We start from the raw sequence: 19,932 nt of genomic DNA on the forward strand, positions 1-19,932 counted from the left end.
TCTGCTCCTATGTCCCTGATCCTATAGCAAAGGCTACAGGAGTCTGTTAGATTCATCCCCTTTTGTCCTCATTTTGTCTTGTGACCACAAAAAAAAAACCTTTTAATAAAAAGGCCAAGTCATTTTTTAAAAATTCAATTTTATTTGAGGGTACCTTGTTTTTGAACCCACAAAATTCCAGGTTTTTATTTATTTATTGCCGAATAGGATTACAATAGGATTTCAGGCGTCTGTCTTAAGCTAGGTCACTTGGGAGGCTGCTGCCTTCTCTTTTCCTGGTGGAGGTGGGTGGAGCAGGTCAACAGACATCCCAGAATTGCAGATAATTTTTGCCCACACATCCACTTTTTGGAAAGCTGTCTTGAAATTGAGGTGTGTGTTTGTGTGTGTGTGTGTGTGTGTGTGTGTGTGTGTGTGTGTGTGTGTGTGTGTGTGTGAACAACCCTGTTTCTCTCTCTAGGGAAACCAACATGCCTTCCGTGTGTCTTTGAGGTCTTTGCACTTTCTTCAAATGGACTGATTACAGCACAGAGGATGTGGACAGCAGAGTTTTTCCTGTTTGATGTCATACTGCTGCCCTTTAAAAGTCCCTCTAAGAAAAGGAGGGAGACTCAACAGAATCCCCAGCTTAAGCTTCCACAGGGAGGAAGAAGAGAGCTCTAAGCAGGCAGAAGTGGGGAACGAGTGTCTGATTTCAACCCCTCCACCCCAACCATTCAGAGAACATCAGGATGCCAGGGGTCTGCCTCAGGTTCCTATTTTGTGCTCTGTGCAGCTTGAGGGTCATCCAGGCCTTCCCCAATGCTTCTCCTCTGCTCAGCTTCGACTGGGGGGGCCTGACTCACCTATACACGGCAACAGCCAGGAACAGCTATCACCTGCAGATCCACAAAGATGGCCATGTGGATGGGTCTCCTCATCAAACCATCTATAGTAAGTAGAGGGTTAGAACTCTAGAAAGAAATGGGAAGTCATCAATTTGACCCTTGGTAAAGGGGAAAATTCAAATTATGTTGACTAGAAGGCATCTCTAACAGATCCTTTGATCATTCAGTAGAGCTATCCAATCCATTTGCCATTTCTGTCACATCTTTAGAGAGAAGGAAGCAGTGGTGATGGTAGAAAAGCCAAATAAAGGCTGGAGGAGATGGATTGTGGACTTTGGGATAATTTTGTGTTAGCAAGCAAAATTGTCGCCTGAAAATCCTGAGAGGTCAAATTATACCCATAAACTGGATTATATAGTTCCCTTAAAGTTTCTTCCTGACCCTATTCCTATCTTTTCCCTCTACCTCCTCCCTTCCCTTCCTTTACTCATTCATTCACTTAAATAGGGATGGTAGGCAATGGAGATAAGAGTATACCAGCTTTTGAATGAGAAGAACTGGGTTCAAATTCCACGTCTGCTGATTAGTTAGTTGACGTCACTATAATTTTTGCCATATTATTCCATCTCTCTGTGCCTCATTTTCCTCCTCAATAAAATAGTAGCTGGTGTTTGGAAAAGTCTAAGATGTTGGGGAGATCCTTTCTAATACTTTAGAATTCGCAAAGTATTTTTTTTCTAATTGATCTCCTAAGAGCCTTACAATAACCCTGGGAGGTAGACCCATTTTGCAGATGAGAAAATTGAGGCATGGGGAAGTTAAACAATGGGTCAGGGTTGTAAGCCAAGAAATGTCAGGGGCTAGATTCTAATGTGTGTCCTTCCTGTCTAGGAGTTCACTAAATTCGTCTATTTCTATGCAGTTTTTGGTTTTTGTCTCAAGAATCCCTTTGGCAGTCTGATAAAGCTTATGGACCTCTTTTCAGAGCAATGTAATGTAGAAAATAAAATACATAGGATAATAAAGAAAGTCAATTATATTGAAAACAATTATCAATTTTTTTTAAAAACACAAGTTCATAGATCTCAGGATAAGGGTTCCTAGAATAAATGATCTAGAAGCTTCCTTCTAGTTATGGCACTAATGGTTTCACAAAGTGCTTTCAAATTTTTTATTTTATTCTCACAATCACCCTAGGAGGTAGGTAATATTGTTATCTTCATTTTACTGATGAGGAAACTTAAATAAACATGTTGTGATTTATCCAGAGTCACACAGTTAGTTATCATCTGAGACTGGATTTGAATTCAGGGTTTTTTTTGTTTTCGTTTTAGTTTTTGCAAGGCAATGGGGTTAAATGGCTTGCCCAAGGCCACACAGCTAGGTAATTGTTAAGTGTCTGAGGCTAAATTTGAACTCAGGTACTCCTGACTCCAGGGCCAGTGCTCTATCCATTGCGCCACCTAGCTGCCCCAAATCAGGGTTTCTTGACTAGCTAGCTCTGTCCACTGTACCACCAACCTGCCCAAGAATAACTTACATTGTAAAAGGCAATGCAAAAGTTACGGATAGGAATTGAATCTATGATGTGAATGTTATCCTAAATTCTGAAATGAGGAAAGTCTTTTCATTAATGCAGATTGACACCTGCTCTGCAAATTGTAATCTCAGAAAATTGCCTAAAACACTCTTAAGTAATATTTAGCTAGCCTCACCATCAGTACGTATCAAAAGCAAAATGTGAAGCTAGATCTTCCTAGCTTCAAGATCAGGTCTCTATCCACTCTACCACACTGCTTTATTATCTCTATTTGAGTAATTGAGGAAACTTAGATTCAGGGGGACCAGGCATTTTCATCCATGGTCACATATATGTGAGACTTACATATAGAGGTCAAACTGGGTCCTTTTGCTCCCTAGTGTGCAGATAAGGGAGGCAGTTTGGTGTAATAACAGATGCACCAGTTCAAAAGAGCATTAGAAAGAAAATACGATTATTGGATTTAAAAATGGGAAAGGATCATAAAGATAATTCCTCTACTATTGACCCTACTCAGCCAAAATGAGGATGAAATGAGATGACAGGTAAATTGTCTTTATAAACCTTCAAATGTGGCATAAATGTCAACTATGATTATCTTAGTTTAATGCATACTTCTCATTCTAGTCATGAGGAAATAGAAGCAATGATATGTTGGAAAATGATTAACTACCTACTTTATTTGGGGAGGGGGAAGAGTGGGTAATGTTTGGGACAAAACTTTTAAGTTTAACCTGCCAAATTAACATTTTTCCCATCACTTTCTTAAGTCTAGACTATCAACAAAATGATAGAGCTCTGACTTGTAGCAATTTCTGAGGTGTAAATGTTCACAATGAAAATTTTAAATTAGCTCTCCAGTTAATAGGAGCTGACTAACAAAACCATCCCATCAAAGACCCAGTAGGTAACACAACAAATAACAAGTGGCAGAGGTAGGAGGGAGATGTGGGCTAATGTGGGGTAGAAAGGAGGAGGTTCCAGGACCTCCATAACTAGTGATTGCCTACCTCTATAAAGTTACCACAGATCATGAATTTTTCCTGTAATAGATTCATTTCCTCTTGTCCTATTCCAAGTAGTTGAGTAGTATACAATTGGAGAGCCCTAGGGGCAATGAAGCAGACTAAATGACATAGACAGACATATTTAGACTATGGACTTTAGGATGGCTTAGTAAAGGTGGGTGTGGAATTGTCTTCTTTGAAAATCTCTAAATGTAGTTCTAGCTCCACTACTATGTCCCACTGGACAAGCCATTTTATTTTTCAAAACCCATTTTTAGAGATGAAAGAGATATTCAGTCTTACTGCACACAAGGTGCTATTGGCAATACAGTGTCCTAAAGATTTTAGTGCAGTTGTAAGCTTTAATAGCTTAAAAAACATTAATTAGTTTTAATAGCTTAAATTCCTTAGAGCAACTGCCTTACTAATGTCTTATTGGCTACTGGGACCCACTATCTTTACTAGTTTAAAACTGCACTAAGGTATTTGGGACACTCTAAATAATACATAGACCCTGACTTCAGTAAATTGATAGTCCAGTTGTTGAGAGAAAATATGCATAAAAAGATATTAATAACATTACACAGTATGTGATAAACTAATATAGGTAAGGACCAAAGGTGGTCAGAAGAGTAAGTGAAAGTATTTCTAGATGCAAAGAAAGTTATAGAACCCAAGGAACACAATAGAAATTTGTAAATAATTTTTTTTAATTAAGGATTTAGTCTAAACGCAAATATCCAGTGTCACTGAAATCTTAACAACTGGGCCATTTGCACCCCACCCTACTCTGTACTCTTTTACATTCTAGCACAAAGGTATGTGGGCATGTGGCCTACAACATTCCCAAATATACTATACCAGATTAAAATGTTATTAAGAAATATTTATTTATATAGTTAGAACTACAACAAAACAGAGATAACATTACATTTCAAGACAAAATCAGTAATGCCAACTATAAGGATCCTTAGGTATGGATTAACAGTTCCTTTTCCTAGTTGAGTTGGTTATCACTGTCCAAAGAGACAAATTCTTTATATTCTAGGATACAATTTAAAAATATTTTCATTGACATCTATTATAGTAATGTTACTTTTTTTCAAAATATATTCCTCTCCAGAAGCAGTTCCTTATTGAAAAAAAAAGAGAAAGAAGAAAATGTAGTACAGAAAAACTATCTTAAAAATTATATATATTTTTTCTACCATTTTCTACCATTTCTGCAAAGAAACTCTGGAGTTGTATTTTAGGAGGAAAACTTTTCACAAATATGTTAATCTGAAAAAGAAAAATAAAAGTTGGAGGCCGGAATGAAAGTTGCATCTAAGAATTGCACCCAAGAGATTGTGTGGTATGTGAAAGGAAGCATACTTGACTTATGTTCCTGGAGAGCTGGTTAAAATGTCAATTCGGACATTTCCTAAAGCTGTGTGACCTTGGCAAATAAACCCCTTTCTCTGAGCCAGTTTCCTCCCTATAGAAATGGGGGGGAGGGGGTTGTTATGAGGAAAAGTGCTTTGTAGACCTTAAAATATAATGTAAATTCAAGCTATTATTTTCATTGCCTATCATTGACTGGTTAAATGATGTTAGAATACTTCATCTTGGATTATTATCAAGAACAGAGGAAGAGTTCTACTTAGATCAACAATTTAAATTAAGAGTTTCATCAAGAGGTCAACAAGTCCAGGGAACCTCAAACCCAGGGTTTTGGCTTCCTCTTCCCAGTGCAATTCTGTCATACAGTCTTTTCCTCTTTGAATATTCTATATTGGGGCCACTAGGGTGGACAGTGGACAGAGCACTGTCCCTGGAATCAGGAGGACCTGAGTTCAATTATAGCCTCAGACACTTGAAACTTACAAGCTGTGTGACCTTGGACAAGTCACTTAACCTCATCACTTCACAAAAACCAACAAAAATTAGTATTTTAGGTCATTGTAATCTCCTTGGGGAAAGGGACTGTTTAATTTGGGGTTTTTTTTTTGTATGTAGAAAGACTTTTTCTTTAGTAAATTGAATTAGTCATTAAATATTCCCTATATACTAGGACCCAGAGATCCAGAAAACAAAAATAAAGTCTCTCCTCTCAAAGAAATTATGTTCTATCCCTTTCTTTGGGGAAGATAAAATCTAATATTCTTTAAAAAAAAAAAAGGAAACCATCATTAATCCAGAAGAGCTGAAGTGGGTGGAGAGGTCAATCTGAATAAGCTGAAATGAGGGCTTCAGAGAGAAGATTATTTTTAAACAAGACATTTTTATTATGGGGAAAAAGCCAAGCCTCTCAGTGAGGAAGTCCTAAAATCAAGTTCCATGTCTGACATGTACCGACTTTGTGGTACCAGGCAATTTCCCTAACCTCTTACTACTATGAGGCAATTCTGTGTGACTATAAATAAAACATCTGCACTGGCAGAGGGAATTTCCTCACTTAGAGTTCCCTACAAAGTTCACGAAGTCCAAAAAGACAAACTAATATATCCAACTAGCTAAGTAGACCCCCAAGATGGAAACAGCACAAATGAATAAAAAATTTAATTAGCATAACAGTGGACAACAAATAGCTTTAAATTTTCTCTTTCTTTTAGGTTTTTTTGCAAGGCAAATGGGGTTAAGTGGCTTGCCCAAGGCCACACAGCTAGGTAATTACTAAGTGTCTGAGACTGGATTTGAACCCAGGTACTCCTGACTCCAGGGCTGGTGCTTTATCCACTACACCACCTAGCCGCCCCGAAAGAGTCTCTTAAGAAAACATTCCCCATGAGATCTTATTCATATGGTTAATTTGTCCATTTTATTTCAGTATTTCAAGGACCAGTGATCTCACTGGTGTAATATGCATGATCTTCATAAGTAGCCATGGCTGATCAGTTGTCCTGGCTAAGCTTTGAGATCTTTAGCATCCTAGACCTCCAGTGAGAGAAGTACAGCCTATCACTGGAATGGTTCTTAAAGTTTTTCCAGCTTGGCAGGACTAGCTAGAGGCAGAGCCATTGGAGGGCATGGTATAGTGAAACATGGAGGAAAGACTCAAGAAAAGGGATATGCTTAGTGAAGCTTCCTTCGATTTCTACCCCCATCCCTCATATATAGGATTATGTGTGTGTGTGTGTGTGTGTGTGTGTATATGTGTATGCATATAATCTGAAAAAAAATTGAAAATTCTTAAATCCTACAAACTTTCTTTGAAAGTGTGTCTCAAGGGGCGGCTAGGTGGTACAGTGGATATATCACCGGCCCTGGAGTCAGGAGTACCTGAGTTCAAATCCGGCTTCAGACACTTAATAATTACCTAGCTGTGTGGCCTTGGGCAAGTCACTTAACCCCATTGCCTTGAAAAATCTAAAAAAAAAAGTGTCTCAAAAGCACAGGGAAGTTAGCTCTTCCCCAAATCTAAATTATTTATCTATTCCTCTCATTCCCCATTTTCCCATTCTTTATGGAAAGGGATAATCAGGATAGCATTGTTTTGTGGATTCAGTCTTTTCATTATTGTCTCCTCCTTCCTATTTCTTTTCTCCCCCTCTTTTTCTCTTACACTTCTTTCCCCTTTACCCCTGTGACAATGAATTTCCCTAGTGTCTTTTATCTTTCATCATGAAGTTTTCTTTCTCTTGCAAATCCTTAACATTTATCATTCATTCATCCTCCCAGACTCCCAGGGAAGATGAAAACTAGGTATTTTTTAAATCTCTTTAACAGGTGGGCATTAGAAGTTCAGAAAAGATAAATGTTTGTCTGAGAGTTAGCAGTAAGACTTTCAGTCAATTGAACTTGCTTATGTAGACAGGACCTCTTGAGAATTTGATATTTGTTTAGTGAGATACCTTTCTCCTCAGACAGGCAACCAAACTTTCTTCCCAAAGATCCTTTACCCATTTTTCTAAGGCATAAGTATAGAGCCCCTCTTTGGAACCTTCTTAGTTTAGCATAGTGCTTTAGCACAAAGGAAGGACTTAATTGCTTGCTGAATGGCATTCTACTTGCTCTTGGGGTTTTATATTGAACAGTACTTGATGGAACTTGTTGGTGCTTTATCTTATAAGTTTATCTCACTTCTTTCTGATATATAGTATTATAGCATTTTTTTTTGTTTGTTTTTTACTGGACCCATGATTTCATTGGTATAGTGGAAATATCTACTGATGGCGACTGTTCTGCAATTCATAGTTTTAACTGGCCAGCATAACATGAGGTTAAACAACTTGCAGATAGATGTCAGAAGAGAATTTATTTGCTGTAGCCAGATGAATCTTTCTAAAATTCTGTGGACCTCCCAGAAGGCAGTATCAAGTAGATTTCTCCAGATCTGTTTACTCCAAGGTTCATTCTCTTTCCCTTGTGTCCTGCTGCCTGCCATTTTAGTGGGTTTTTATAGAGGATGAAACAAGACATGAACCAAGTTTTACCATGCCTGGGCAAACTGCCAAAAGACACCTTCTCATCCTAAAAGCATCAGTGCACATGTTTCTACTAGGGAACTAAAGTCCCAGCCCTTTGAGGCATCTTTCACTCTTCAAAGCTCATCCATATCTATTACCTCATGTGATTTTCACAGTAACAACTCTGTAAGGCAGGCATCAAGCCATCCCTGATTTACAGATGAGGAAATTAAGGATCAGAAAGAGTAAATACCTGTCAAAGGTGGCATATGAAGGGGTTTTTTTTTCCCTATTGGGTGAATTGTCATTCTTAAGGCCTTTTTTTATGCTTTAGTCCAGGAGACAGAAGGGTTTAATGAGTTTCTCCTGTAGTGTCTGGGTTCAAGTCTCCCCCCCCCACTCACGTTGAAGAGCTCAAGTTATACTTTTTTGGAATTTTTTTCTTAATGCAGAAGCCTGAGAAAATCTCTGCCTGGTAATAAAACAGTGATGGTTAATAATAATAGTTGTGAAAGCCATTATTGGACTCCCTAAGAAAAAATCTCCAGGAACAAAAGGATTCAGAAGTGAATTCCATCAAACATTTAAGGGACAAGTGGTCCCAATTCTATATAAGCTCTTTGGAAAAATAGATGAAGACAGAACTCTGCCTAACTCTTTCTATGACACCAGTATGGTGTTGATACCTTAACCAGGAAGAGTTAAAACAGAGAAAGAAAATTATAGACCTATCTCCCTGATGAATATAGAAGCAAAAATCTTAAATAATAATAGTTGTGGCAGTAGCCAGCATTTATATAGTATATCACCAAATTATCTCATCTTACCTTCAGAGTAACACTAAGAGGTAGGTGTTGTCATGAGTCTCATTTTAGAGATGAGGAGACTGAGGTAGACAGAGATTAATTGACTTAGCTAGGGTCACACAGTGTGTGAAGCAAGAGTTGAACGGGCCTTTCTAATTCCAAGTCTAGCATATCTCAAGAGCAACTCCCCACTAGCAAGGACATAGCTCACAGAATTAAAGGAAATCTTACCAAATGGTAAAAGGAAACAAAGAGCAATTGACTACAGAATTCATGGAAAATAATGGTACACTCCTCCCAAGTGACTCTCTCCCAAGGGTCTGCACAGGACTTGGGCACAAATGACTTCCTTTTTCTTTCCCTACTCCTCCCAGCTGTTGTTGCCAGGTAGATCTTCCTGCAATTCTGTAAAGCTTTCAGAAGATGTTTTCAGGTGTTGCACTAAAGGTGGTTTCTCCCATTGTTGCCATCAGTCAGCTCATAGCAGAAGGTCCTTATGAGGGCCTCTTGCACATCCCATCATTCCCAGTAGGTGGCACCAGATATTGCTCGTAGCTACTATGAGCCGTATCAAACTCCTTGCCAAAGCAAATAATTCTCTTTTGCTGGAATACACTGTCAAAAAGGGGAGTTTTTCAGATTTCTCTCTGCCTGGCAGGGATCACAGAGTTTCAGAGTTGGAAAGGACTCCACTGGGCACTGCAACTAATCCACACATGAAGAAAAATCCAACACACCAGACAAGTCAACATCTAGATTTTGCGTGGTGACCTTTAATGAACAAGATGTGAGTGGTTTGCCCAAAGTAATATGATTATTGACTTAAGTATAGTGGAGCCTTAACCTTCTTTTGTTATATCTGAGCTATAATGGATTTCAAATACTTTTCAAACTGAAAAGCATTATATATTGAATGCCAGACACTGGCTAAAACTGGAAATATAAATATAAGTGAGAATACACCATGGCAAAGAAGGTCCAAGGTAATATAAATTAAGTTTTTCACTCACTTAGTCACCAATCAAGATGGCCAGGACCCAGAATAAGAGTTTCACCGAAGAGTATATTAACTTTTTCTAGGACTGATCAGATACAGAAGGCCAGCAGCTTCAGAGAGATACAAGATAACTTCAAGATAACTTGACAGACAGAATGACTGGACTATGAAAATGAAACATGGTCTGCTCTGGGGCCAGATAGATAAAGTGAGCAACTTACAATATAAATTACTATTTAGTAAATTGTAACTGTTATTACTATAGATATGAAGAGCATAAGCAAGTGAGCAGAAAAGCAATAATATGTGTGGGAAAGTCAGGAGTTATTAAAGTTCTTTGATATTTGCAGTGTGCTCATTGCAAAGTCACTTAATGCTGCTTAGCCTCAACTTACTTATTCATAAAATGAGGACAATAAAACCCTCTCTCCTTACCCCCATCTTCAACTCACATTTGTAGCCTGAGCTTTCCTAGAGGATAAAACTACCTCAGGTTAAAAGTGCTCTATGGAGCAGCTAAGTGGCCCAGTGGATAAAGCACCAGCCCTGGAGTCAGGAATACCTGGGTTCAAATCCAGTCTCAGATGCTTAATAATTACCTAGCTGTGTGGCCTTGGGCAAGCCACTTAACCCCATTTGCCTTGCAAAAAAAAAAAACTAAAAAAAGTGCTCTGTGGGTCTCTACTTCTAAAACTAAAGATCACGAGCCCCGCTGATATATTTATTTGGCTTTGTCTCTAAACAGCCAGAGGAAATAATTAGCTCAAAACAAGAGAACAGTTAATAGCTTTCATATAAATGAAGTTGTAAAGTAAGGACAGTTAACAACAAAAACATCTTCTCCATAACAACAGGACACTATCCCACAAATATATCTAGTGTCAATGGGAAAAATGAAAAACATAAAATTCACTAGTAGAGAGGCACACATGTGGGAAAGACATGGGACCAAAGAAACATAATTCTACCGCTACCAGGTCCTTGGGGCATGGGGCTGTACTTTTGGAAAGAACTGGCACCCATGTCCTAGGATCAGCAGTAACCTACCTAGTTCTGTTCTCTCAGAGGTTTACCACCTCCTGAACAGCAGGGTCCCAGGATCCAGACTATGGTAGAAGTGATGCTCTTTAGGCTCTAACTCACACAAGACTGATTAGTTTTGAAATTCTTCTGAGTAATTAGTTTATGGAACCAAAGACCAAAGAGACTGATTAAATCAAAAATTGCAGCACAAATTGTCATCTGGCTCCTCTGTCATTATTTTGAAGGCAATTTAGAGGCAGGGAAGCTTTACTCGACTGATCAGAGCTATATTTTTGCTGAATACCCTTTTGGTTCTCTGAATATCTTTCCCCTGCCATGACTAAGCAAACTTTCTTTTGTTAAGTATCAGCTATTCTAAGATACTTTCCTTTCATTCCAATTTCTCACCTAATTATTGTACCAGGCTCTCTCTATTCTGGTAGATTCTGAAGCTGGACTCTTTTGTTCACTTGCATGTGTTCCTGTTGTAAGACAGAAAATGATGGAGGGAAAGAAAGAGAAGAAATTCCCATTTCCTTTTTCCTATATGGGGGAAAGGGAAAAGGTGGAAAGTGAACTTTCTTCAAGTTAAATGATTGCCAAGCTGGCTTTCTGGTTTTTTAAAGACCATAAAGTGTGTAGCTATTCTGTAGCTAGTTTTTTTCATTCAGTGGCTAAATCTTATAATTCCATCAGGTTGATTCTGTTTAAGGGGGAAGAGTTGTTAATGGGTTAGAATGTGTATTTTGAGGTCTGCTAAATTTAGCCTGAGGCTCTGTTTCTTTATTTCTATTAGAGGGCTAGATTAGAACACTTTTAAGGTACTTTGCAGTTCTAGGATTCTATTCCCCACAATTAGATCCACTTGTCAGATAATAAACTGTGCAGGGATGAAGCTGGAGTAGCAGTTGTATAGTATAATGTGGGAGTTAGTTATTTTCTTTATTCTAATCAACCCAGGAAAGCTTCAGAAAGGAGAAACTTATATGAATGCAAAAATAAGACAATGTGAACTTTTCATCTCAGATGTTTTTTTCAACAGGTGCCTTGATGATCAGATCAGAGGATGCTGGCCTAGTGATAATAACTGGAGTGATGAGCAGGAGATATCTTTGTATGGACCTCAGGGGCAACATCTTCGGATCGGTGAGTCTTTGGACTCTATGATCTGCAAGTCATTGTCTGGCTGTTGAGAGAATCATAGAATTTTAGAATAGAATAATTCCATCTGGTTCATATTCTGATGGCCTACTTTTTCTCATGGTCCCTTTTCCCAGACCAAGATGCTAATGCCATTAAAATGTGGTGAATCTCCCTGAATTATCTCAATATTCCACTTTTCTTTGTTGAAAACCAAGCCTTTGGGAGACTACTAGGATCTCTGGTTAGTTCAGGTTTTGTCTGCCCTCATATCTGAAGTTCAACAGATGTCAAAGTTTCAAACAATCCAAATCCATCCTTTAAGGAATCTGATCCATGGCTCCTATTCCTTTATAAAAAAGGCAAGTCATTAAGCCTATCTAAACCTCAGTTTTCTTATCTGGAGATGAGAATGATATATTAGACCACCTCAACATACTTTGAAACTCTGGTATCCAATTCTATATAATTAAGTACACATGCAGAATACTAAATTGTGGGGGAATGCAGCTTGAGTGACAGTGACGAGCAAGCTTCAAGTTCAGTATCTGGCATCCTGCAAAGCAAATGGATTGAAAACCTTAACTATACTATGCAGGAGTCATCAGTGAAAGATTCAGCTATGTATCCTTTTATTTCCAAATCAAGCTTGTTTCTTCAACCAAAGGATTTGTGCATATACAAGAAAATAACTAATCTCAGAAGTTACACCATCATGAAATTACAATAACTGTTGATTGTGAAACTAGTACTGGTGACATTTATATTTCCTGTCTCCTTGTTAGTGTAAAGTATGCTAAATTTGAATCATGTCTCTGCTACATACAACTTCTGGGTCACTTTATCTCCCTGTGCAGCAGTTAGATATTTAACTAGATGATACTTAAGTAGCAATTCCCTCTAGGAGTGTATCAGTCTACATGTTCTTGGATGAAGCAATTTAACTGTCTTGAAAGAATGGGAATTTCAACATGTAATTATTGTTGAATTGGAAAGAAGTGGGAATAAGGAGAAGAATTTTAAAAGTAGTTTGGGGGTGGTTAGTAGGCAGCAAGAAGACAATGACTCCCTGGGAGTTGAAGGGTTTGATGGGTTATTCCTGCATTTTTACTTCAATTTTCTTAACTAGAAACAATTTCCCATCTTTCCGGGGGGGGGGGGGGGGAGATGGGACCATAAGGGCATAATTCTTTTGCTCAGTCTTTGCTGCTTAATACTACTTTGTAAGCTTCCGCTCTGGGTTTCCTCATCCATCATCTGTTTTAGTGAATTGACTCTGTAATGAAGTGGTGAGGAGGAACCAGAGAGATGCCCAGCATAAGTTTTTACAATTAAGTATACAATGAACTTGGGGGAAGGACAAATTTACCCAGATTCAAATACCTTAGAAAGAAGCATCTTGGATCCAATTACTTCCTTGATCATGACAAATAACCTATTCTGAATACACACCTGCAATACTGCTGACCCAGGCACAGCTAGGTAGCTCAGTGGATAGAGCACTGGCCCTGGAGTCAGGAGGACCTGAGTTCAAATCCAGCCTGACACACTTAATAATTACCTAGCTGTGTGGCCTTGGGCAAGTCACTTAACCCCATTGCCCTGCAAAAAAAAAAACCCCAGCAGATCCTAAAGTGAAAGGATGAGGTCATCATATCCATGACAGAAAGAGAATGGTTCTTTCTGATCATTGAACTCAGTTTGCCACTATCAACACTATTTAATAATCATGAAACTCTGTAGCCTTTATCTTCCCTATGACTATGTACAACTTGAGTTTGAGTAGTTCTTTCTAATTTATAAAGTCAAATGGCTTGATGTTACAATTGGGAATATATCACAAAGTCTCAAGCCAATCTTGCAAAGAGGTAGAAGAGCTCTTTGGGAATTATTTGGAAGAGTGCACTTTGGGAATTAAGATTAATTACATTAGAATCACAGGTCCAATCCTAATTGTTTTCTAACAATCACTGACAAGTCACATAACATCTCTAAGTCTTCATTTCTTCATCTATAAAATGGGTCTAATGTTTATACTAACTGCTATACAGGATTGAAGGAAAAGAAAGTTGAGAGACTAAGTTGATACATAAATGTGACCTTCTATGTTGACCCTGGAAAATGAGTTTTTAAACCAGCCTTCACATGGTTCTTTCTTTGTCCTTTCAGCATTTTTTCAGCCCAGAAAATTGCAGGTTCAAACACCAGACATTAGAAAATGGATATGACATCTATCACTCTCCCCAGAACAACTTCCTGATCAGTCTTGGAAAGGCAAAGAGGGCCTTCTTGCCTGGCATGAATCCACCTCCTTACTCCCAGTTCCTGTCTCGGAGGAATGAAATCCCCATTATCCACTTCAACACACCTGAACCCCATAGGCACACCCGGAGCGCTGAGAACAGTCCTGACTTAGACCCAATGAATGTACTGAAACCTCGATCAAGGATGACTCCCTGCTCCCAGGAACTCCATAGCGCTGAAGAGAACAGTGTCGTAGCCGATGACCCTTTGAAAATACTCAGAAATAGCAATCAATTACCCTACCCTGGTCGGATGAGTTTGGAAAGGTGTCTCCATGTCCCCAAGGCTGCTTAATGGACTACAATAAAAATCTTTTAACCACCCCTAAATTCATCTTGTTAGCAGCTAGCCCATCTTTAAGGAATCCAGAATGCTAAACCTTAAAGAACAAGGAAGAGATCAACTTTTTCCTCCCCTTTCCTATCTTAAAACCCCATGGGAACTAAATCTGGAACACCATATCTTTAAGACCTAGGACCTTATCCCTAGATTGAGTGGTAAATTCTGCTCCCTTTCTCACCCAGATCTTAATATTTCTCATCCAGATCTTAATATGGAAGGTCACCCCTTTCATCTTCAATTAACTGTTAGAAGTTTTGCTTTCAATAGATTTTGGCTATCAACTGATAACATTATTCCTGTGACTTCTTCCAGTTTAGGGGGAGTACACTGGTTTAAAAAAAAAGACTTGATCCTAGAGTAAACAGCCAAACTTTGACCAACTTGAAGTCAATCTTTGCTCTTTGGTGTTCATAACCCATTCATCACACTTTTCTTCCTTTGCAATCAGGACAAGATATGTACCCTATAATCTTGATGCATCTTATAAATAGCTATTTTTCTACTTGCTTATGAAGTTATTATCCTGATTAGGCAAATCTTAAATTTATGTATCTTATTCCTTGAACCCCTTCTAAGAGGGCTTTGAGAGAGGTTTTTTAAAGTATTAATGGAAAGTGATTAATATTGAAAAATTATACTCATGATTAGTACCAAGAAGGTACCAGAAAATAGGCCAGAAGTAGCCACAGTTCAGTTGCCATTCACTCCCTTATTATATCATAGACTATACTAGAGGGGCACTTCTAAACTTAACAAGTCAGGCAAAGACAGAAGGCTAAAACATTTCCAGTCTTGAAAATCAAAACACTTTATGCACTTTTTGGAGGAACACTGGACCTCTGTATTTTACCAGCCCACTAATTTTTTTTTAAGCTGACCTTAGTTTGAGGCCATTCAGTTCAATCTGCAGCTTCCCTTTGCAATAGGAATAAATCTGAACTCTTCAGAAGTCTTTTAACAAACTTACTTATCCAGGGTTAGTAATACTATTCTAAATGGTCATAAAAATGCTAATGTGTGCAGAGGAAAGCTATTTGAGGTTTTCTATGACTCAGTAGATTTCTGAGGGTCTTTTTCAATAGCAAATTCTAGCCTTGAAGTTGTTCTGAGATCAGAACAGGCTGTGTATCTCTGATTCAATTTAGTTCAACAAAAATGTATTAAATGACTCCTATTTGTAAGGTATTGGACTAAGCATCAAGGATAAAAATGGCAAAAAGGAAATGCTCTCCTTTTTAAAAGTTTAAATTCTATTGATAATGGGAAATCTGGAGAAAGACAAAGACGAAAAGGGAAAATAAGATAGTGAGATCCATCGTTTTTTTTCTTCTTAATGGGCTAGTAGGTTTTTCCCCCTCTTTCAGCACAAGCAAATTTAAGCATTACTGTTAAGTTGGATTCCTTAAAATACTACTCATCAACTTCCATTAACTCCAAGTTTGCTGAGTCTTTTTACACTAAAACCATCATTTCTGTCTTCCCTATGCTTAAAATGAAGAATGGAGGATGGGAAAGGGTACACTGTGAAACAACTAAACCTCGAATCTATAGTAAAGAGACAAATTCTAGCCCACCCTGGAGCCAATCTTTGGTTTTCTGTTGGATCCATACCATTTCCGCACTCTCCTCCCTTTGCAAATGAGAATCCTATCATTTTTCAACCCCAATGGTAATGCTGAGAAACCCCTAGACAGTAAACAGTCTTGGGGTCTAATCAGTCTAAAAACAATAAATAAAGGGATCAATCTAAGGACAACCATAAGTCTTTACTTCCCCAAGGCTGTCCTGATTTCTGGACATAATGCCAAAGAAAACACAGTACAGGATCCAAAATGCGGAAATTCTATAAGTCCGGGACTTACTTTGGGGCTCAACTCTCATTTATTAGGTCTTTTTGTTCTTCCCTACCATTTATGACTTTGAATCTTCCTATCTGAGGCCCTCTCTCCTCTTCTAAATTTTTCCTTAAGGTAGTCAGTACAGACAAATGATATCAAGTAGCACAACCAATTCAGACAAGGTCTCACTCATCTGTTTACTTCCCTTCATTCCTATCATGTTCTCACTGTTGGAGTCTGAATCATTCTACTGCATTTTCTAGAGGAACAACAGTCCTCTGCTTTTTTTTTTTAAGCTGAGCTTAAATTTCATATTCTGGAATATAAACAAAACTATGTACAACACTAAACAGCAGTGCAGAGCAGATCTTTAAAAATATATTCATTCGGTTTTCGAATCACCAATATCCATTCCTACTGAGGCCCTGACACAAAGAAATGAATGGAAAACCAAAAAGCACTTCCCTAGTTGAACAGTTTGTGACCCATAGTACTAGCAGCAGCAAGGGGGAAGCCTCTTTGGCAAAGCAGAGAGATAATCCCTTGTAATTCCAGAAATGTTCCTTTGGAAGTAAAAGTATTTATTTATTTATTTAGATTTTGTCTATCACTTGCTATTTATGGATATTTATAATGATGTACTCCCATTTGTTTCTTTGCTTTTAATTTGTTGAAGAAAAATAAACATTTTTCAGCTTCAGTAATGCCTCTTTCTGTTGCTTCATAAATAAAGGGACAAGGCTAAATATAAGAGAGCCTTGGAGTCTGGTACAGATACATCAAAAATTAGAACTGGTCCAAGGAGTCTTAGTAAAAATCCTTTTTTGCAGATGAAGACTGAGACTCAGAGATGCCCCAGACCTTGTTCACATAGCACTTGTCCAAGTCTTTTATGTCCAAATACTTTGTTCCTTCCACTATAACATGTGGCCATGATGGAATTGGAAAATAATCATATTTTCAAATGCTGTTGGTGTTTCTTCCCCAAAGTTCTCAAAGAACAACAGGGAAGCTCTATAGCCCTAAGAGAGTTCCATTGGAGGAAAATGGTACCACAGAGTGAAGCGACTTAAGATTTGCCCACTATGTCAGGACTGGCAACCTCATATTTCCTTCTGCTGCCACTTAGTTTCCAACTTCTTGCCTACCATTTGGAGGACTGCAGAAATTGGTGATTTCCTTGGATGAAAAGCACTGACTATTGATTGAGTCAGTCATTCAATAAATATTTTTATTAATATCTACCATGTGTAATGCATTATGCTAAGTGCTGGAGACACAAAAAAAGGCAAAAGATAGTTCCTGTCCTCAAGGACCTCACAACCTAATAGGTGAGACAAGCAAACATATGCACACTATAATTTGGAGATAATCAGCAGAGAGAAGACACTAGTATTAAGAGGAGTTAGGAAAGGCTTCCTGTAGAAAATGGGGCTTTAGTTGGCATTTGAAGGAAATTTTTTTTTTTAAAGTGAAGAGAAAAAGATGAGGTGAGACTTTGGGCAAACAGACCAATAGGCTATTGCAATAATCCAAACATGGGTCCTGAAGTGCTCACCAGAGTGACAAGAGTATTGTAAGAAGAGAAGGTAAACGTGGCAGCTAGGTGGCACAGTGGATAGAGCACCTTCGGTGGAATCAGGAGGACCTGAATTCAAATCCGATCTCAGACAATACTTACTAGCTCTGTGTTTGTGTGTGTGTGTGTCACTTAATCCTATTGCCAGAGAGAGAGAGAAAGTAACATATTCAAGAGATGATCAATTATCAAAATATCAATTAAATCAATAGGTATAACAACAGATTGGGGATTAAAGTGAATAGAGAAAAATATGTAGGTGTCTGAGGAACTGGGAGGATGGTGTTATCCTTAATAGGGAAATTTAGAAGGGGGTTCCACTATAGACATGCTGAGTTTATTCAGTATCTGAAAGGTAGTTGGAGATATGAGACTAGAGGTCAGCAGAAGGTTTGGGGCAGAACAAGTAGATGAGAATCATCAGCACAGAAATGATAATTAAAGCCATGGGAGATAAAGAGAACACTGTGAATTCATACAGAAGAAAATCCAGATGTAGGACCCATATACAATTACAGGAAGTGAGTCAATAAGGATCCAGGAAAAGAGACTTAGGAGTGGTGAAATAGGAAAGATAACCAAGAAGGAGTAATGTCCTGAAAACCTAAAGAGAAGAGAGTATTAAGGAAGGCACTTGATAGAGGTCAAGAAAAATTAACACTGAGAAAAGGTCACTGGATTTGGAAGTTGAAAGATCGTTATAATTTTGGAGAGATCAGTTTCAGGGAAAAAGGGAATCTGGACTATAAGTGACTGAAAAGAAAGTGAGAAAAGGTGAAGGTATATTGCAGACAGCCTTCTCATGGAGTATAGTCACAGAAGCCATAAGAGAAGGCCCATGGACATGCTTGAAGGTAGTAGAGAAGCAACCAAAAGACAAGGAGAGACTGAAATTAAGCAACAGAGTGAAGATAACAAAAGGACAATCTGCTGGAAGAGATGGGAGAGAGGGACTGTTATAAGAAAAGGGTTAAAGAATAAGGTTATTTCATCAAATGGGACAGGTAAGGAAGAGGAGGTAGCTAAAGACACCTGAAAGGTAATGAGGAAGAGGGAGAAAGTTAATGGTGAATGAACACAATTTTTTTCAGTAAAAGATAATAACTAGTACAGGGAAAATAGCCTGGGAGAGAACTGAGGGGTCAAGGGATTGGCGGTCACAGTGTAGGCAAAGGATAAAGGGAAACAGGGAAAGGTATAAACATAATAAATTATGGTCAGATGAGAGGATTTGGGAATTCTTAAAAATGATGGTGGTACATTTGTGGGGGATGGCAAGGTCAAGGATAATGATCATTTTTGTGTGGCTGAGGCAGGATTCAGGAGAGGTCATAGGAAGTGAGTAGATTGAGGCTATTTGAAGGAAATTCATTATGTATAGTTAAGTCACTTAATATGAGGGCAGGAGTTAAGGAGAACTGGGAAAAATTGTGAACCCAGAAATGAACTCATTAGGAAGAAATTTACATTCAACAGCTACCAGGATTTTGATTGGGTGGTAGATTGAAATTATAAGGATTCCGATGGGGGGTGGGGTGGCGGAACCAAGATGGCAGCATGAAGGCAGAAATTCCAGGAAACTCGTGCCCCCAAAAACTCCAAAAGCCCTCAAATTATGACTCTAGTCAAAATTTAGAGGGGTACAACCCAGGAAAGACTAAGTGATACAATTTCCCAGTCCAAAACAACTTAGGTGTTCCACAGGAAAGATCTGTTCCACCAGGACTGGGAACTGGAAATAGCTGCAGCACAGCCAGGCTGTAGCAAACCAGCTCCAGCCTTCCAGGAACAGCCCATGAGGTGCCTGGGTCCATGGTAAAGGGGTTAATTTCCAGACCTCTTGGTCTATGGATCACCAGGGACAACTTGAAGGGATGGTGAGAGAACTCTGATGCACCAGAGTGAGTGAATGCAGAGCAGAACACCAGCCTTAGAGCAGCCCTGTGGTGAGAACCTGCAGTAGGGAACTGGCAGAACCACTCAGCACTTCCAGAGCTCCCAGTCCACAGATGGTAAGGGGGCTGGTGCAGAGGTCTCTCTACTCTCCCTAGGGCAGGACTCTGCTATTTTCCAACACTCAGAACTAGGTTGCAGTCTGAGCCCCCATACTACCACAATTGAGCAGGGACCGTCCACACAGC

The 19,932-nt window shown here is 38.7% G+C and overlaps 1 protein-coding gene across 1 annotated transcript; it reads left to right on the top strand.

Annotated features, from left to right (window-relative positions):
- Nucleotides 1-604: 604 nt before the first annotated feature.
- On the top strand, nucleotides 605-14,458 carry FGF23 (fibroblast growth factor 23). The gene is made up of 3 exons (XM_074194618.1): nucleotides 605-933; nucleotides 11,631-11,734; nucleotides 13,898-14,458. The coding sequence occupies exons 1-3, from the start codon at nucleotides 732-734 to the stop codon at nucleotides 14,324-14,326; spliced, it is 735 nt and encodes a 244-aa protein (XP_074050719.1). The 5' UTR covers nucleotides 605-731; the 3' UTR covers nucleotides 14,327-14,458.
- The last annotated feature ends 5,474 nt before the right edge of the window (nucleotides 14,459-19,932 follow it).

Source organism: Macrotis lagotis, chromosome 7 (genome assembly GCF_037893015.1).
Source record: "Macrotis lagotis isolate mMagLag1 chromosome 7, bilby.v1.9.chrom.fasta, whole genome shotgun sequence".
Classification (NCBI taxonomy): Eukaryota; Metazoa; Chordata; class Mammalia; order Peramelemorphia; family Peramelidae; genus Macrotis; species Macrotis lagotis.

What these genes read in the sequence shown, in the direction of transcription:
- FGF23 (XM_074194618.1), top strand. Translation starts at nt 732, where the DNA reads ATGCCAGGGGTCTGCCTCAGGTTCCTATTTTGTGCTCTGTGCAGCTTG. An exon ending in TCCTCATCAAACCATCTATA is followed by an intron (nt 934 to 11,630) that starts GTAAGTAGAGGG and finishes TTTTTTCAACAG; the next exon opens with GTGCCTTGATGATCAGATCA. An exon ending in GGGGCAACATCTTCGGATCG is followed by an intron (nt 11,735 to 13,897) that starts GTGAGTCTTTGG and finishes TTGTCCTTTCAG; the next exon opens with CATTTTTTCAGCCCAGAAAA.